The sequence below is a fragment of the Hypomesus nipponensis genome, chromosome 2 (assembly GCF_054491055.1).
Source record: "Hypomesus nipponensis isolate SF chromosome 2, ASM5449105v1, whole genome shotgun sequence".
NCBI lineage: Eukaryota > Metazoa > Chordata > Actinopteri > Osmeriformes > Osmeridae > Hypomesus > Hypomesus nipponensis.
In genome coordinates this window covers 20,893,449-20,908,658 of record NC_140362.1, presented here as the reverse complement: position 1 = coordinate 20,908,658, position 15,210 = coordinate 20,893,449, and the positions used below count along the sequence as shown (strand labels likewise).

Genomic DNA, 15,210 nt, shown 5'->3' with positions numbered 1-15,210 from the left:
GTTCTTTCCTTGATGGAAGTAGGCAGGGCCTGGAACATTCCATAGGGGGACAATAGGCTATCAAAGACCCCTCCACAAACACCCTGTAAATCAAGAAACACTGCCTTCCCACAGAAACACACACAATGACCTCGATAACTTCACCACCAGAACCATACACCAGACACGGCCCACTGCATAACCGTACCCTGTGAAACTACGGTAGCACTTACCACCGCATCTGGTCAGAGATGACTCAGGGATGTGAAACTGGGTCACCTGGATAGCCACAAACACACCTTGTTTCACATAACTAGAGTATCTGTGTGTGTGTGTGTGTGTGTGTGTGTGTGTGTGTGTGTGTGTGTGTGTGTGTGTGTGTGTGTGTGTGTGTGTGAGTATCTGTGTGTGTGTTTGTGTGTGTGTGTGCGTGTGTGTGCGTGCGTGTGAGTGTGTGTGTGTGTGTGTGTGTGTGTGAGTGTGTGTGCGTGCCTCATCAGAACAGCAGCAGATGTGTAGGATGGGAGGTGTCGTCCCCCTGGCTGTGATGTTAGTCCAGGTCCACTAGAACCACGTCGTCAATGTGAGTATGATGACTGGTCCCATGTTTAGGTTACTCAGCATGACAAACACATTGAGCAAAAGGCAGATCAACAAAATGTTTCGAAAGTTCCTCAGTACCTGAGGAGACACCTGGGTGTTGTTCACTGCTACGGATATGATGATTTATTGTTTCTGTGCCAGATGAAACAGAAATGCGTTTTTTCCACCTGAACTTGTACATGACTGTTTTCAAGAAGTTTAGAGCAAACAACAGACATTTTAAGAGAAAGTTATTTATGTGTTTCAAGTTGAATGTTGGAACAAAGACCAATGAGTAGATTGATTTCTTTCGGCTCTGTGCTATGGCCAGAATCTTTTCCCTTGTGTTCCCCTCTTTACCCCTAACCAGTTTGGTATCTGTATCTAATCAAGTCTTTACCTCCATTATCTCTCTCGCTCTCTCTCTCTCTCCCTCTGACCTTACAAGGAAAGGCAGGCAGGGTTGATGTCATAGAAGGAAGAATGTTGCAAGAATCCAGAGAGAGAGGGGGGGGGGGGGGGAGGGGGAGAGGGGGGGGGAGAGGGGGGGGGGTACTGCTGGAGATTTTTTACACACACACATCCACAAAGCTGGCAGAAAGACTGGTATGAAAAAAAGACAGAGAGGGCTAGGAGGAGAGAGAAACGCAAAGAGAGAGAGAGAGAGAGAGAGAGAGAGAGAGAGAGAGAGAGAGAGAGAGAGAGAGAGAGAGAGAGAGAGAGAGAGAGAGAGAGAGAGAGAGAGAGATGTTTACATAGTAATATATATACGTCTTGAGCAAAAGTCAAACGAGAAAGAACTTGTTTGGAAGGATGGTGTCATTCCTTTTCCAGAGAGCGAGCGGTAGGGGGAGGGTCTAACAGCTGTAGAGGAACTGAGAGGGGGAGAGAGGAGTTAGCACTGGCCACACATAAGTTTTTTGACAAGGTTCGGATCTACACAGAGAAAGAGAAGAAGGAGTTATAGGGTAAGGGATTTATTGATTTTAGATTGTTCTTCATTCAGACATTTATAGAGGTAAGTATTTATCTGATTGTGATCTTAATTTTTAATGATGGTGAAAAGTATTTAATAAGTGCATTGGTCAGTATACACTGGGTTGATCATAGGCTAAAAGTGTGCAAATCCAATGGTCTCTTTAACACTTTATTTGAATAAATGACAAATTGCTGACAAAGCCAACAAGTAAACCATGGATGCATTTTCTTCTGTGTAGAATGCAGTCATAAACTTATGAGTACTGAATAACAATGCCCAAAAATGGTGAAGTTTTGTTTCCTGGTTGATTACTGGTCTATGGTTATTACTCATCTCCCCTGGGTGGTGTTCCTCTTTCTGCTCGACTGCATAGCCTTTGAGCACATTGCTTCTGAATGTGCACACGTTTACAGATATATTTCTCGGTCCGCTTAGCAGAAACTATATGTCCAGTAAGAATTAAGAAAGAATATGCGGAAGACACTTAACCGGAAGTCCAGTATAAAGTTAGCTCGCAAAGACGTCAACCAGGCAAAGAGAGTCACCAAAACCTCACAATAAAATAGACATGAATGACAGCATCGTCATAGGTTGCAGCTAGGGCTTTCGAGAAATAATACGTTGAATGGTATTACAGCAATAAATCGAGGTGGGTAGGGTAGAACCGTAGCTCGAGTAAGTCCAGTGTGCGACTGACTGTCTGGATCCGCACTTGAGGTGTCCAGGATTTCATACGAAGCCAGGTAAGTGCATAACGGTAGCTATCATCATACAACAACCGTTGCTCCCGTTTAAACGCTTATCTATTTACTCCTTTAGTGGAAGGAACTAGCATGGAAACGAGTTAACATAAATTAAATGACACTCAGTTATCCTTGGTTCGCTGTTTTCTTCTTGCTACGGTCTAGATTGGCTAACGAACGCTAGCTAGCTGTCCAGTTAGCCAGGCTAGCAGCAAGCAGTTTCACCGCAAGATAGTTTGGGTTTGCCTGTTAGATTGTGGCGTACGGGCGACTTTAAATTACATTCACAAACTGTACAGATGGGTTTTTTAAATGCTTTCAGCGGTTCTCAGCCGCATCGAGATCAGACTTGTAGTAACCATAACTAATCGATGGCATGTCCAGAGACCAGAGGTGGGTGGGGCACCAGGACATGGGAGATGCGCCCAGTGACCAGAACGACTCAAGATTTCATAGTACCAGCTGTCCATTCATACATTACATGATGTCATGACTAGCTGCTTTTGTGTTTAATTTTGGTTTGTCACACAAGCTACATGTAACATTTCTCAAAGTATAACTTGCGGTAAGTCTGAATCTAACAATTGTAGGAAACGTACTCTCCCAAACGAATTTCCAAAGATTAAAAGTAAAGTGTGTGTTCTCAAATTTCTATAGATGTTGTTCTAATCACTGGCAACATTTGTCAAGAGATTACTGAGGATTTAGCTAATGCTGTAAGTGCTTTTAATGGTTATGCTGCCCCACAGACACAGAAACATACAAATGACTGGCATATAGTTTGTGAAAATCTTCTGATTTGTAGATATCATCCAGACTTGGTTGTGCACATTCTCAAAAAGGGAATGTGTGATGCCGTCTTCAAAGCAACACCATAATAGACCATGTTTATGAACAACTCTGACTCTGTGGCTCTGGTTGGGGTTAGGGTGGTGTGTGTTTGAGAAGACAGAGTCCCTGTAGTTTTCTGACGCCAGGCTACATTTGGGGGCGAAGATCTCAAGTGGATACTTGATGTCACTTGTGTGGCTACGGGGTGACAGAATGTCTGGCCTAATTTGAAGCTGCACAAGCGATACTGCTATTCACCGCTGTTATTTTTTGTGGAATTCGGTCTCTCTCTCTCTCTCTCTCTCTCTCTCTCTCTCTCTCTCTCTCTCTCTCTCTCTCTCTGCATCTCTCTCTCTCTCTCTCTCTGCATCTCTCTCTCTCTCTCTCTCTCTCTCTCTCTCTGCATCTCTCTCTCTCTCTCTCTCTCTGCATCTCTCTCTCTCTCTCTCTCTCTCTGCATCTCTCTCTCTCTCTCTCTCTCTCTCTCTCTCTCTCTCTCTCTCAGTCTCTGCATCTCTCTCTTTTCAGTTGTCACATTTTGTCCTCATGCACCCTCCTCCTGGATCAGTGAGTCAACTTTCAGTGTGCAGCTGCGTGGATGGCTGTTTGACAGATCCTCCTCACAAACCTCCACAGCGGCCTCTTAGATGTCGGCCTTGCAGTCTCTCAGTAGGGGTCCTGTCACACGGGGTGTGGCAGTGGCAGTGGGAGTGGGCCCACTGGAAGGCCAGTGACCTGTAAGGCGAGACATCATGAGCTTGTTTGTTGCTGCGTGAGCCCCCCCCCCTTCACCCTCCCTCCCCCGTCCAGACAGACACGTTCTCCCCAGAAGGTGGGTGTGTCATTAGTCGTACTACAATGGAGTCGTAGCAACAATAGCCGTAGTCATTCTGTGGCCCGGCATGGAAGGACAGAGATGTCACAAATATTCCGTTCCGTGTGACGCTGGTCTGTTGCCATGTGGACTGGTTTTGCATCGTCAGCCTTGAAAACACTGTGCAGCTATCAGCCAACAACCCCCCCCCCCCCCCCCCCCCCCCCCGGGTGTCCAACCATGTGGAACTCATAATGTACAAGGTCTAAACTCTTATTTACAGTAGATGATTTATGTTCGGTCCCTAGTCTGGACACACGTGTCGTCCTTAGGTATGGCTGTAAGGCCGCATGTGATGAAATGCAGACCCTGATGATGTCATGGGATGGAAGTGACAGGAAATAAAGAAAGAAAGAAAAGGAGGGAGGGAGGGAGGGAGGGAGGGAGGGAGGGAGGGAGGGAGGGAGGGAGGGAGGGAGGGAGGGAGGGAGGGAGGGAGGGAGGGAGGGAGGGAGGGAGGGAGGGAGGGAGGGAGGGAGGGAGGGAGGGAGGGAGGGAGGGAGGGAGGGAGAAACAGAAAGCGAGAGAGAGCAATTGAGAGACTTTAAGGGATGAGAGGAGTTCAGTCAACCATTCTCCCCAGTGGGAGAACCGTATCCCACGTCCAGGAGAGACTCGGACCACAGCGAGGGAGTTAGAGGGAGGGAGGGGGGAGGGAGAGGAAAATGTAGAGCCAGATGATCTCATTGTGCTGTAGTGCCAAAGCAAGGGTCTCATCTTAGGGATCATATTTCCTAGGGTTCAGTAGGGGGGCTGATGGGACTGGATCACCATACGGCTTACCTCACCGTATAACCCCCCTCCACCCCCCCCCCCCCACCTACCCATGTCTAGTGTATCCAGACCGGGAGCAAACTGAATCCAACCACATTGTCATCAATATGGCAGAAGGGGTTTATAGTCCTGTAACCACCGGGTCGACAGAGGCTTTCTTGGTCTACCCCTCGTTCACACATACTGATCACGCAGTCTTGGTTCAAACCATTATACATCCAAGTGTGGCGCGTGATTCCCTTAGAGGACTCCACTGAGTGCTGCAGACCTCGGTGGCACAGGCCAGCCGTCTCAGTCTGGAACACACATGGTGGAGTGCTGGTTTTGGTTTTGTTTGTGTGATGTGGTAGAGGGAGTCTGTCAGAGTATATTTAGTGTTCACGGGCGAAATATGGACATCGTGCCCAGCTGTGTGTGTGTTTGTGTGTGTGGGTTTACGTGCTCAGGACAACCAGGTTGATTTTGTTCCGTATTCTCCTGAATATTTAATTCCCGCTTGTTTCTGCATTATTCAAGTAAAAAGCAAAGATCATCCGATTCGTGTTTTTACCTCTTTTTTTTTCAGGTTGCAGCACTTGTCTGCTCACTTTGCTGGGACTGTTGTTGTTGTTGTTGTTGCGTGTTTTGGGTGGCATTTTATTCCTTTATTATTTTTGAAGTGACAGTATAGAATGACAGGAAAGGCAGAGGGAGAGAGGGGGGATTATACATGCAGCCAAGGCCCAGGCAACCCCCAGATTCAAACCCGGGTCTCTGCAGTCAGGCCTCTGTGGTGCTTTCAGGCTCCTGGTGGATTGGAAGTTTGGCCACCTGAGAGAGACATCTGTGAGAGGAAAGACATCCAAACGTTCATTTTAAAAGCCTTGAGTCAGATCGGTCGTGGCTAGCCCTAGCTTATGTCAGCACATCAGAAATATTTTAACCTGCTGAATGATTCTTTCTCTTGTCAGAACTTGCATGCCACTGTAACTGAGAGAGTTCCAGTGAAGTTTGCGTTATGTTGGTAATTTTCTCCAGTACTGGTCCCTTAACTTCACAATACTGCACAAGCCCTATCGCTTCCAAATAGCTGTGACCCAAAAAGGGGACTGAACTGTGTTGATTCCCCTAAAGCCAGTCTGAGCTTCGGTATTGGGCATGAGAACCCTAAGGGGTCCAGCCCTGCTCCTGCCAGCACGCAGGAAACACTCTTTTATACAAGGATGGGACGTTTGGGAATGAATAACTAACTAGCCCTGACTGATGCTGTCTAGACAAGCAATTCACTCAGTTGTTTACAGCTGAAAGAGACTTGACTAGGCAGGGGGAGGGCTGTGCAGAGAGAGAGATAGGGTCTGGGTCTGTCTGGAGGGCACTGTGAAGGGCTGTGCAGAGAGAGAGATGGGGTCTGGGTCTGTCTGGAGGGCACTGTGAAGGGCTGTGCAGAGAGAGAGATAGGGTCTGGGTCTGGCTGGAGGGCACTGTGAAGGGCTATGCAGAGAGAGAGATGGGGTCTGGGTCTGTCTGGAGGGCACTGTGAAGGGCTGTGCAGAGAGAGAGATAGGGTCTGGGTCTGTCTGGAGGGCACTGTGAAGGGCTGTGCAGAGAGAGAGATAGGGTCTGGGTCTGTCTGGAGGGCACTGTGAAGGGCTGTGCAGAGAGAGAGATAGGGTCTGGGTCTGGGTCTGTCTGGAGGGCACTGTGAAGGGCTGTGCAGAGAGAGATAGGGTCTGGGTCTGGGTCTGTCTGGAGGGCACTGTGAAGGGCTGTGCAGAGAGAGAGATAGGGTCTGGGTCTGGCTGGAGGGCACTGTGAAGGGCTGTGCAGAGAGAGAGATAGGGTCTGGGTCTGGGTCTGTCTGGAGGGCACTGTGAGAAGCCCCCAGCCCTTCAGGGAAACGCTCCTCAGAGAGCTGGGGCCATCCAGATAACGTCTGCTAATGGCAAACATGTGTGATGTAAATATTTGAGCTAACCTGTAGCAGGACCCCCCCCCCTCGCGCGCGCCCGCGCTCTTGACGTACCTCGCGTGACAATGTTACCCTGGTTCTGAAAGCACCTCTATGGTTAGTCTGTGCTCTAGTGTGTGTGCGTGCGTGTACTCGAGTCTCTCAAGTGCTTTGAAGTCCCTCGTGTGTGTGTGTGTGTGTGTGTACCCGAGTGCTTTGAAGGCCTCCTGTGTGTGTGTGTGTGCTGTTGTTGGGCTGTGGAGGTTGTGTTGTTGGGCTGTGGAGGTTGTGTTGACGCGTATGCATACTATTAATGGACCACAAAGGCATTTCACATACTCTTCCAGGACAAGGACTCTTGTCAGTTAGCAATTTAAAAAAACTGCTGTATGACTGAATGTTTGAGATGTTTTCATCATGTGTCACTACTGACGCTCCAACAAAGGAGATGACCAGAGTCATTCGTCAGCCTCATTGTAATACCGATGACTGCGCTCTGGGTCCTGATCCTCTTCTATGATCGCTTACGAAAAGTTTTCAAGACGTCCGATGTTAAAAGACCCAATGCCACACTGTTGTAAATGCCTGTTTATGTTCCTCCTTCAGATCAAAGAGACACAAGCAAGATGGAGGACTCCAGTAGCAGCAAGCCTTTCATGGTGACCACCTCCCTCAACCTGAAGGTCACCACCCCCTCCTTCTACAACCAACCAAAGAAGTTCGCCTCCGTGGCTCCCCCGCGCCCCAAAAGCTTGACCCCTCCCTCCGCGCCGTCCCCGACGCCCATCGGCACGGGCATGATTGGTCGAGTGGGACAAATGCCCCCCCCTCCCCCCTCGCTCTACGAAGGTATGAACACGGCAGCCGTTGTCTCTCGCTCGACATGCACGTCCTGCATGTCAAATCTACGAGCGAATCCAGTTAGCAGCCTTCCTCCTCTTCCTCTCCAAGCTCTGGTTTGTGTGGTATGAAGGGATCTAATGGGTGAGATGCTATGCTGTGGTTGAGCCCTCTGTTTCATCATGGGGAGAGTAGAGCTTAGGCAGGAATCAGGTGAAGGTTTTAGCTAGCTTTATGACTGGTCCTCACTGCCCTCAATTTCAGTTAACCCTTTATGTCACTGAAAGCATGTTGTTTTTTTGTTGTCCAGAGCAGGTTTGTTGTCAAATATTTTATAGGTTTTTCTAGTGATCCTAGAGTTTGGACCAATCATCTGAACATACATGAAAAAAACAAAAACATGAAACCCTCCATTTTATTGAAATGATTTGTATCTTTGGCCTGGAGTGGTAATGCAGCATTTTGGAAGTGCAATTGTATTGTCACACCTTTTTAACCGTTATCAACTTCCTGCTTTCTGTCAGACTTCCCACCCCCTCCTCCTCCATTGGATGATGCCGAGCAGCTAGCCCCGCCCCCTGTATGTTTCACCACATGCCCTACCCTGAAGGACCCCCACCCTGCCTTCCCCGCCCCTCCCCCACCCGCGGTTGATGATTTTCCCCTCCCGGACCCCCCTGAGGACATTGCCTGTCACCCCACTTCCCCCTCTCCTCCCCCTCCTCCCCCGCCTCCTCCCCCTCTCCCGGTCCCTGGGGCCAGTGTCCCCAGTGCCATCGGGAACTCTCCGGTGAGTCTGGGCTACCTTTTCATACCAGTTTGTCAAATGCCGTGGATGTATGAAGGACTCTGACCTTGTTTCTCTGATATTCTTCATTTTCTCTCCCTCTCTCCCCCGACCCCCTTCTCAGAACCTGATAGAGAAGCAGACTAGTTTTGACCAGCAGCTGGACTCTCTGACTGACCTGCTTTCTGAGATGGAGTCCAGGGGACCGTTTAACCCCAAGGTAGAGGACATGTGCTGGGCTTGGCTGAGGGAGGGGCGGGGGGTCTCCAGATGGAGGGAGGGCCAGTGCACAATGTCTTAAGAGGGGACACAAGGTGACAGGCGCGAGGTTAGGGTTAGAGAGGGGACACAAGGTGACAGGCGCGAGGTGAGGGTTAGGGTTAGAGAGGGGACACAAGGTGACAGGCGCGAGGTGAGGGTTAGGGTTAGAGAGGGGACACAAGGTGACAGGAGTTAGGTGAGGCGTGTGGGAGTGACAAGGCCGTCACTGAGGAGACCAGGGAGAGGAAGAGCGGGGGGCAGTGTGGGGGGCAGGACAGGGGCAATGCGGGGACAGGGCGGGGGGCAGGGTGGGGGCAGTGTGGGGGGCAGGACAGGGGCAATGCAGGGACAGGGCGGGGGGCAGGGTGGGGGCAGTGTGGGGGGCAGGACAGGGGCAATGTGGGGACAGGGCGGGGGGCAGTGCGGAGGTAAAGGACGCTGAGTCAGAGAGAGAATGAGTCACAGAGAGGAGACAGCTGTGTGGAGGTAGTTTGGAGAGCTTCCAAGATGCCTGATTTTGTGTTGAACTCTGGGATGAGTAAACTGTAGATACAGAGAGAGACGGGAAGAGGAGGAGAGCGAAGGAGGGGTTGAGTGAGTGATTCTCACTGAAATGAGAACGAGTGATGCATACAGAGCAGTGGAGAGAGTGAGAGGGAGGGAAAGAGATAAATGGATTGAGAGGAGAGTTTGCTGCCAGGCGTTCAGGCACCCGGGAAACAAGCGTCCATAAATGGACAATGTTTTTATCTGACGAGGGATACGTGGGTCACGAGAGAAAAATGTTGGCGCCACATCACAAATGAAATGTCAGGAACCATATTCTTCCTGATAAGCCCCTGGCCCATTGCCCTTCAGGTAGGGATCCGTCAATAGAAGTCATTTGTAAGATACGACTGAAAAATGAAGTTGCAGATCGAGCATTTCTGTGGGCTGTCAAACTGATTCCACAGCGTGGGTGGAGAGGAAGGGTGGATGGAATGTTGATAACGTGGCTGATAAGCCCAGAGTCTCTGCACAACAGTAAGACAAGGGAACTAGTCAAGCATATCAGGAACGTGCATTAAACAAACTTCTCTTGTTTTCATTGTCGTCGTCTCCGTAGTTACCGAGCCAGTACTCCGCAGCACCTGCACGGCAGCCGAGTGCCCCCCCCCCCACCGCTCCCAAGCCCGCCCTCTCCTTCCTCCCCCCTCCAGAGATGGGAGACAAGCCCCCTCCGGCGCCCTGGGCGGAGGAGCTTAAAGCCAGAACCAACCGAAACCAAGCCAATCACAGTGCGTCTGCCGCGCCCGCCCCCGCCGCACAGCCATTGGCTAAAGGCCCGAGTGGCACTCCCAAGAATGGTTCCCTTCCTGTCAATCAAACCGGGACAGGGTTCGGGGTGCGAATGGCAGCCCCGGTGGCGCCGAAGCCGAACAAGAACCACATCCCTGCCCCGTTCAGCGCAGCCTCGCCTGCCGCCCCTGTCCCCGCCCCTAAACCCACCCCCACAGCCAGCTCCTTCCCCCCACCCCCGCCCCCTGGGCCTCCGACCAGCACAGTGGCTCCCCCTGCCTTCAATCACTTAAAGAAGTCTCCCATTGGCAGCCTGGAAAACGTGAACCCGCCTCCTGCCCAAGGCCCGCCTCCTCAGCCTAAGACGATGACATCACCGCCCTCTTCTTTCAATCAGGCAATTAAATCTCCCTCTCCATCAAAGGTATGTTATATATCCAAGCCTTTCACAGAAACATTTATTCTGGATCTGCATATAGATTAGTATGAATCTGTAAATATATGTTTTATTTTTGAGACATTTCTTTAACCATTGAAGCACCAAATGCATGGTGAACCCAGTGCAATACATAAATATTTTTCTGGAAGCCTTTACCGAACACAGTACGGAGCACTTCCTGGTTGTGTGTGCAAATGTGAACTCTGTGTTGTGCCCACCCCATCCTAGCCCTCCCCCCCTGGCCCAGTCGCCATCCCAGGTGGTGGGGTTCCCCTCTCCATGAGAGAGGTGGAGGAGCTGGAGAGAATGACCAACGACTTCATCAAAGATATGGACACGCATGCTCCTGTCATCACATCAGCACCCACAGGTAAACACGTGCACTCACACAGGTAAACAACTGCACTCACGCAAACATACACACGCTCTTCATCGTGTTTACTCTCTCTGTCTCTTTCTCTCTCTCTGTCTTTCTCTCTCTCTCTCTCTGTCTCTGTCTCTCTCTCTGTCTCTCTCTATGTCTCTCTCTCTCTCTGTCTCTTTCTCTCTCTCTGTCTTTCTCTCTCTCTCTCTCTCTCTCTCTCTGTCTTTCTCTCTCTCTCTCTCTCTCTCTGTCTCTCTCTCTGTCTCTCTCTATGTCTCTCTCTCTGTCTGTCTCTCTATGTCTCTCTCTCTGTCTCTTTCTCTCTCTCTGTCTTTCTCTCTCTCTCTCTCTCTCTCTCTCTGTCTTTCTCTCTCTCTCTCTCTCTCTGTCTCTCTCTCTGTCTCTCTCTATGTCTCTCTCTCTGTCTGTGTCTCTCTCTGTCTCTCTCTCCCTCTCTCTGTCTCTCTCTATGTCTCTCTCTCTGTCTGTCTCTCTGTTTGTCTCTCTCTGTCCCTCTCTCCCTCTCTCTGTTTCTCTCTCTCTCTGTCTCTCTCTCTGTCTCTCTCTATGTCTCTCTCTCTGTCTGTCTCTCTCTCTCTCTGTCTCTCTGTCCCTCTCTCTCTCTCTGTCTCTCTCTCCCTCTCTTTGTCTCTCTCCCTCTCTCTCTCTCTGTCTCTCTCTCTGTCTCTCTCTATGTCTCTCTCTCTGTCTGTCTCTCTCTCTCTCTGTCTCTCTCTCCCTCTCTCTCTCTCTGTCTCTCTCTCTCTCTCTCTGTCTCTCTCTCTGTCTCTCTCTCTGTCTCTCTCTCCCTCTCTCTGTCTCTCTCTCTCTGTCTCTCTCTCTCTCTCCCCTCCCCCTCAGAGGTGTGTGGTAAGTGTAAGGAGTCCTTGTCGCGCACCCAGCCGGCCGTGCGAGCCATGGACAAGCTCTTCCACTCGGACTGCTTCTGCTGCCTGAGCTGCCATCGCCCCCTGCAGGGCATGCAGTTCTACGACAAGGACGGGACCCCGGAGTGTGAGGACTGCTACGTGGTGAGGACCCCCACGCCGCGTGATCCCACCCCACACACACACACACACACACCTCGCCTGGCCTTCTCGGTATGTTCGTACGGCGGGGGGGAGAGAGAAAGACACACACACACACATGAACAGTGTGGCATCTTCCTCAGAGTTCCCTGGCGGTGTGCTCTCGCTGTGGAGAGAAGATCACAGACCGCGTGCTGAAGGCGGTGGGTCAGTGCTTCCACGCACACTGCTTCCGCTGCAGCACCTGCTCCTGCAGCCTGGAGGGGGCGCCCTTCATCACCGACGACAACAACAACCCATACTGTGTCCAGGATTATCACAGGTAGGTGTGTGTGTGTGTGTGTGTGTGTGTAAAGGCTTGAGCGCAAGGAAGTGTGTGTGTGTCTCTGTGGAATGTCAATGGGCTCTATGTCCTAACATCCTCTGTGTGTGTGTTTGTGTGTGTGTGTGTGTGTGTGTGTTTGTGTGTGTGTGTGTGTGTGTGTGTGTGTCAGGCGGTTCTCTCCCCTGTGTGTGAGCTGTAACGAGCCCATCGTTCCCGCCCCGGGAAGCGAGGAGACCGTCAGAGTCGTGGCCCTCGACAAGAACTTCCATCTCAAGTGTTACCGGTGTGAGGTGAGTCCCACAAACAGTGACATCAACATTGTCGGGTTCAAATAGGACGTCAATTTCCCCACAACCTGAGGAAGCGAGCCTTCTGACACTGCCTCTGACACTGCCTCGTCCTGTCCCTGCTCCAGGACTGCTCCCGCCCCCTCTCCATAGAAGCGGATGCAGACGGCTGCTACCCATTGGACGGCAAGATACTGTGCATGAAATGCCACACCCACCGAGCCAAGCAGGCCATGCACTGATTGGGTGTAAAACAACTGTCATTCATAGAGAGGGGGGGGGGGGGGGGGTGACTACAGAAACAAATCCAAAGCACAGGATCCCTTCAGTTCCCTTCATGTCTTTGCAACAGGGCTTTACATGTGCGCACGTGAGTGTTTGTGAGGTAGAGGATGTTTGTATCGAGTTGTCTGGTGGTAGTGTTCCTCTCCTGTCTCTCTCTCCATCTCTCCTCCTTCAATGCAGAGGTAATGTACTGCACTGATGTACACTCTTCTCCTCTCGCCCGCTCGCTCCCTTTCTCTCCCTCCTGTCCATCCGACTCCCCCCTCCCTCCCTCCCTCCCTCCTCGCCTCTTCGCTGGCCTTGTTCGCGAGCTTGAGTTAGATCTCACGGCCGCTCTGTGTTTACGCTGAATCTCCCCAGCATGACTTGCACAAACACATCTTTGTCATGGGCTCGGTCTCACCAGTCCAAAATGGCCGCCCTCCCTCGTCGCCTTTGTGCCCTCCTGACCTCTGACCTGAAGAATGTTCTGTCTGACGTCACAAAAGGGACGGGGGGGGATGATGGCTGTTATATAGACTGAACAGTGATTGTGAGACACTGATCCAAGGTCAGTTTTCTATTGACTTGGATCGTGATGGTTGAGACATAGGGGAGGTTTAGCTGATCTTAAGTCAGTGCCTAACAGCCTCCTTTTCCAGCATTATGGGGTGTCTAAGTAGACATGAGTCGATAGAGGTTTTAAGGTGGACTGATGTAGACATGTGGTTTTAAGGTGGACTGATGTCCCCCTGTAGCTCCCAGATCTGCACTGGTGGGCTGGCAGTTCCTTAAGCACACCAGGAGTTGTAGTGCCTGCGAGCAAACAAGTTGCTTAACAGCCTTTAGTGTGCTTTCTTCAGAACTATACATCCCATCAGGCATTGCACGTTTTCAGAGCAGTGCAGCATGGGAAATGTAGTTCCCCTAGGGCTAACACCTTAGTGCAAAAAAAAAAAAAGATGTGGAAAATCGTGAACGTTGCTCTTTTTCATTTGTGGTGTGACCTTGTGGCTTCATAGGCATGCAACACAAACAGCTGTCTGATAGTCTTGCTCCATTTGATCATGCAAGATAAAAATGAAATAAATAAAACAGTCATTGTGAAAATAATTTGACGTGTAATAGCAAATTTCAACCTAGTGTGTAATTTAGCAGCATGCTGTTAAGAACAAAAGAGACAGGGAGTTGTGCCAAACACAGATTCCATTCCAGTGACCTCAGAAAGGAGCACAGCTGAATGAAAGCAGAGTAACAGTGTACAATATGGTGTTTCTTGTTAGAACGTTTTACAGAAAGACGTGTCTTGGTGTCTCAGTCATTTACTGTGACTGCAAACAAGTTACAGCTCTGGAATATATCGAGAGACCACTGCACCTTTTTCTTTCATAACATTAAAAATTAAATATAAAAAATGTTGAGAAGGAAATTTTTGACTGAGGAACAAAAGGGTGAACATTTTAAAGGCCACTGCAAATTTGACCCTTCTGGTCCTCACTCAAAATTATCCTTCTCAACTAAAAAAAAAAAAAGAGAAAAGGTGCTGTGGTCTCAATGTATTCCAGAGCTGTATAGAGCTGTTTCTGTAAGGTTGATACAGAATGTTGCTACTTTAAGTGTAAGTACACACCCTCCAACTGTAAATGCTTTGTGTTATTTCTTCAATGCTCTAAACCTGAACAAGGATTCTAAGTATTATAGCCACACACGTATAAAACCAAGCAGCCACTACAGAGAGCAGGAACGTAATAGCAGCTTCAGATGCTCCTGCAAAGTACAGGTTACTGACTGAAGGGTCATGTGAAAACACCTTATACTGCAGGCCCTCAGTTTTCACACTTCCTATTCCTTTTTCGTGGCATTCACTTAAAAACGTTTTCTTTTCTTTTTTTACATCTCTTTCATTTGGTGCGTGTGTTGTACCTGATATATCAGTGTTCAATGAATACCACTATTTTGCCATAACTCTTCTAGTGTATAATAGTGTCTTGGTATTTGTTATATTTTGAGTTACTCTACTTATAATCTTCCAGTACTGTGTTACATCGATTATGACTTTTGACTTTGTTGGTTTGTTGGTTTGCATGCGGTCCTTTTCCAAGATAATACCCCACTGTTGTCTTTAGGTTGGTGTTACCCATAGCAACACTCCTTCCCACAAACACATTTGTTCTTATGAATTTGACCACCGCCTTGCACAACAGTTAAACAATAACCAACACGACATCCAAAACCAGGTGGCCAAATGTGACTCGGCATGTAAGCTGTGATGATGATGTTGTTGTTGTTTATGTTTTACTATCTTAAGTATTATCTCAGTTTTTTTTATTTGCACAAACTATTTCACCCTTGTCACCATTCCTCCATCACTAGTGCTCAGTATGACAGTGATGATGATAATGCCTTCTCCATTTTCCTCCAACATTAATTTAATTGTCATGTATGATTATTGCCTTGTTTTTTCATAATGTTCTTATATAAATCCCTCAATTATGATAGTGTGAAAGTGTACAGTACATGTTTATGTTCCAAAACATGCAAACATTATTGACCTTATATTTGTTTCTCTTCTCATTTTACTGTACTCAAAATAATAAAACAAATTGCTAATTGCCAAAACAGTTGTTGTCCTTCCTCCAAACCAGCTG

General features: G+C 49.2%; 1 protein-coding gene across 2 annotated transcripts; it reads left to right on the top strand.

The window, feature by feature from the left end:
- Positions 1–1,273: 1,273 nt before the first annotated feature.
- Positions 1,274–15,174, top strand: zyx (zyxin). Of its 2 annotated transcripts, none has more exons than XM_084668790.1 (10): positions 1,274–1,529; positions 7,296–7,538; positions 8,054–8,319; positions 8,441–8,536; positions 9,683–10,279; positions 10,523–10,664; positions 11,520–11,689; positions 11,830–12,008; positions 12,181–12,301; positions 12,427–15,174. In XM_084668790.1, exons 2-10 carry the CDS (start codon positions 7,316–7,318, stop codon positions 12,538–12,540), a joined length of 1,908 nt encoding a protein of 635 aa, XP_084524916.1. In that variant the 5' UTR covers positions 1,274–1,529; positions 7,296–7,315; the 3' UTR covers positions 12,541–15,174. The 2 variants fall into 2 exon arrangements, with proteins under 2 accessions (XP_084524916.1, XP_084524915.1); XM_084668789.1 differs by lacking the exon at positions 1,274–1,529 and adding an exon at positions 1,977–2,283.
- Positions 15,175–15,210: the final 36 nt, after the last annotated feature.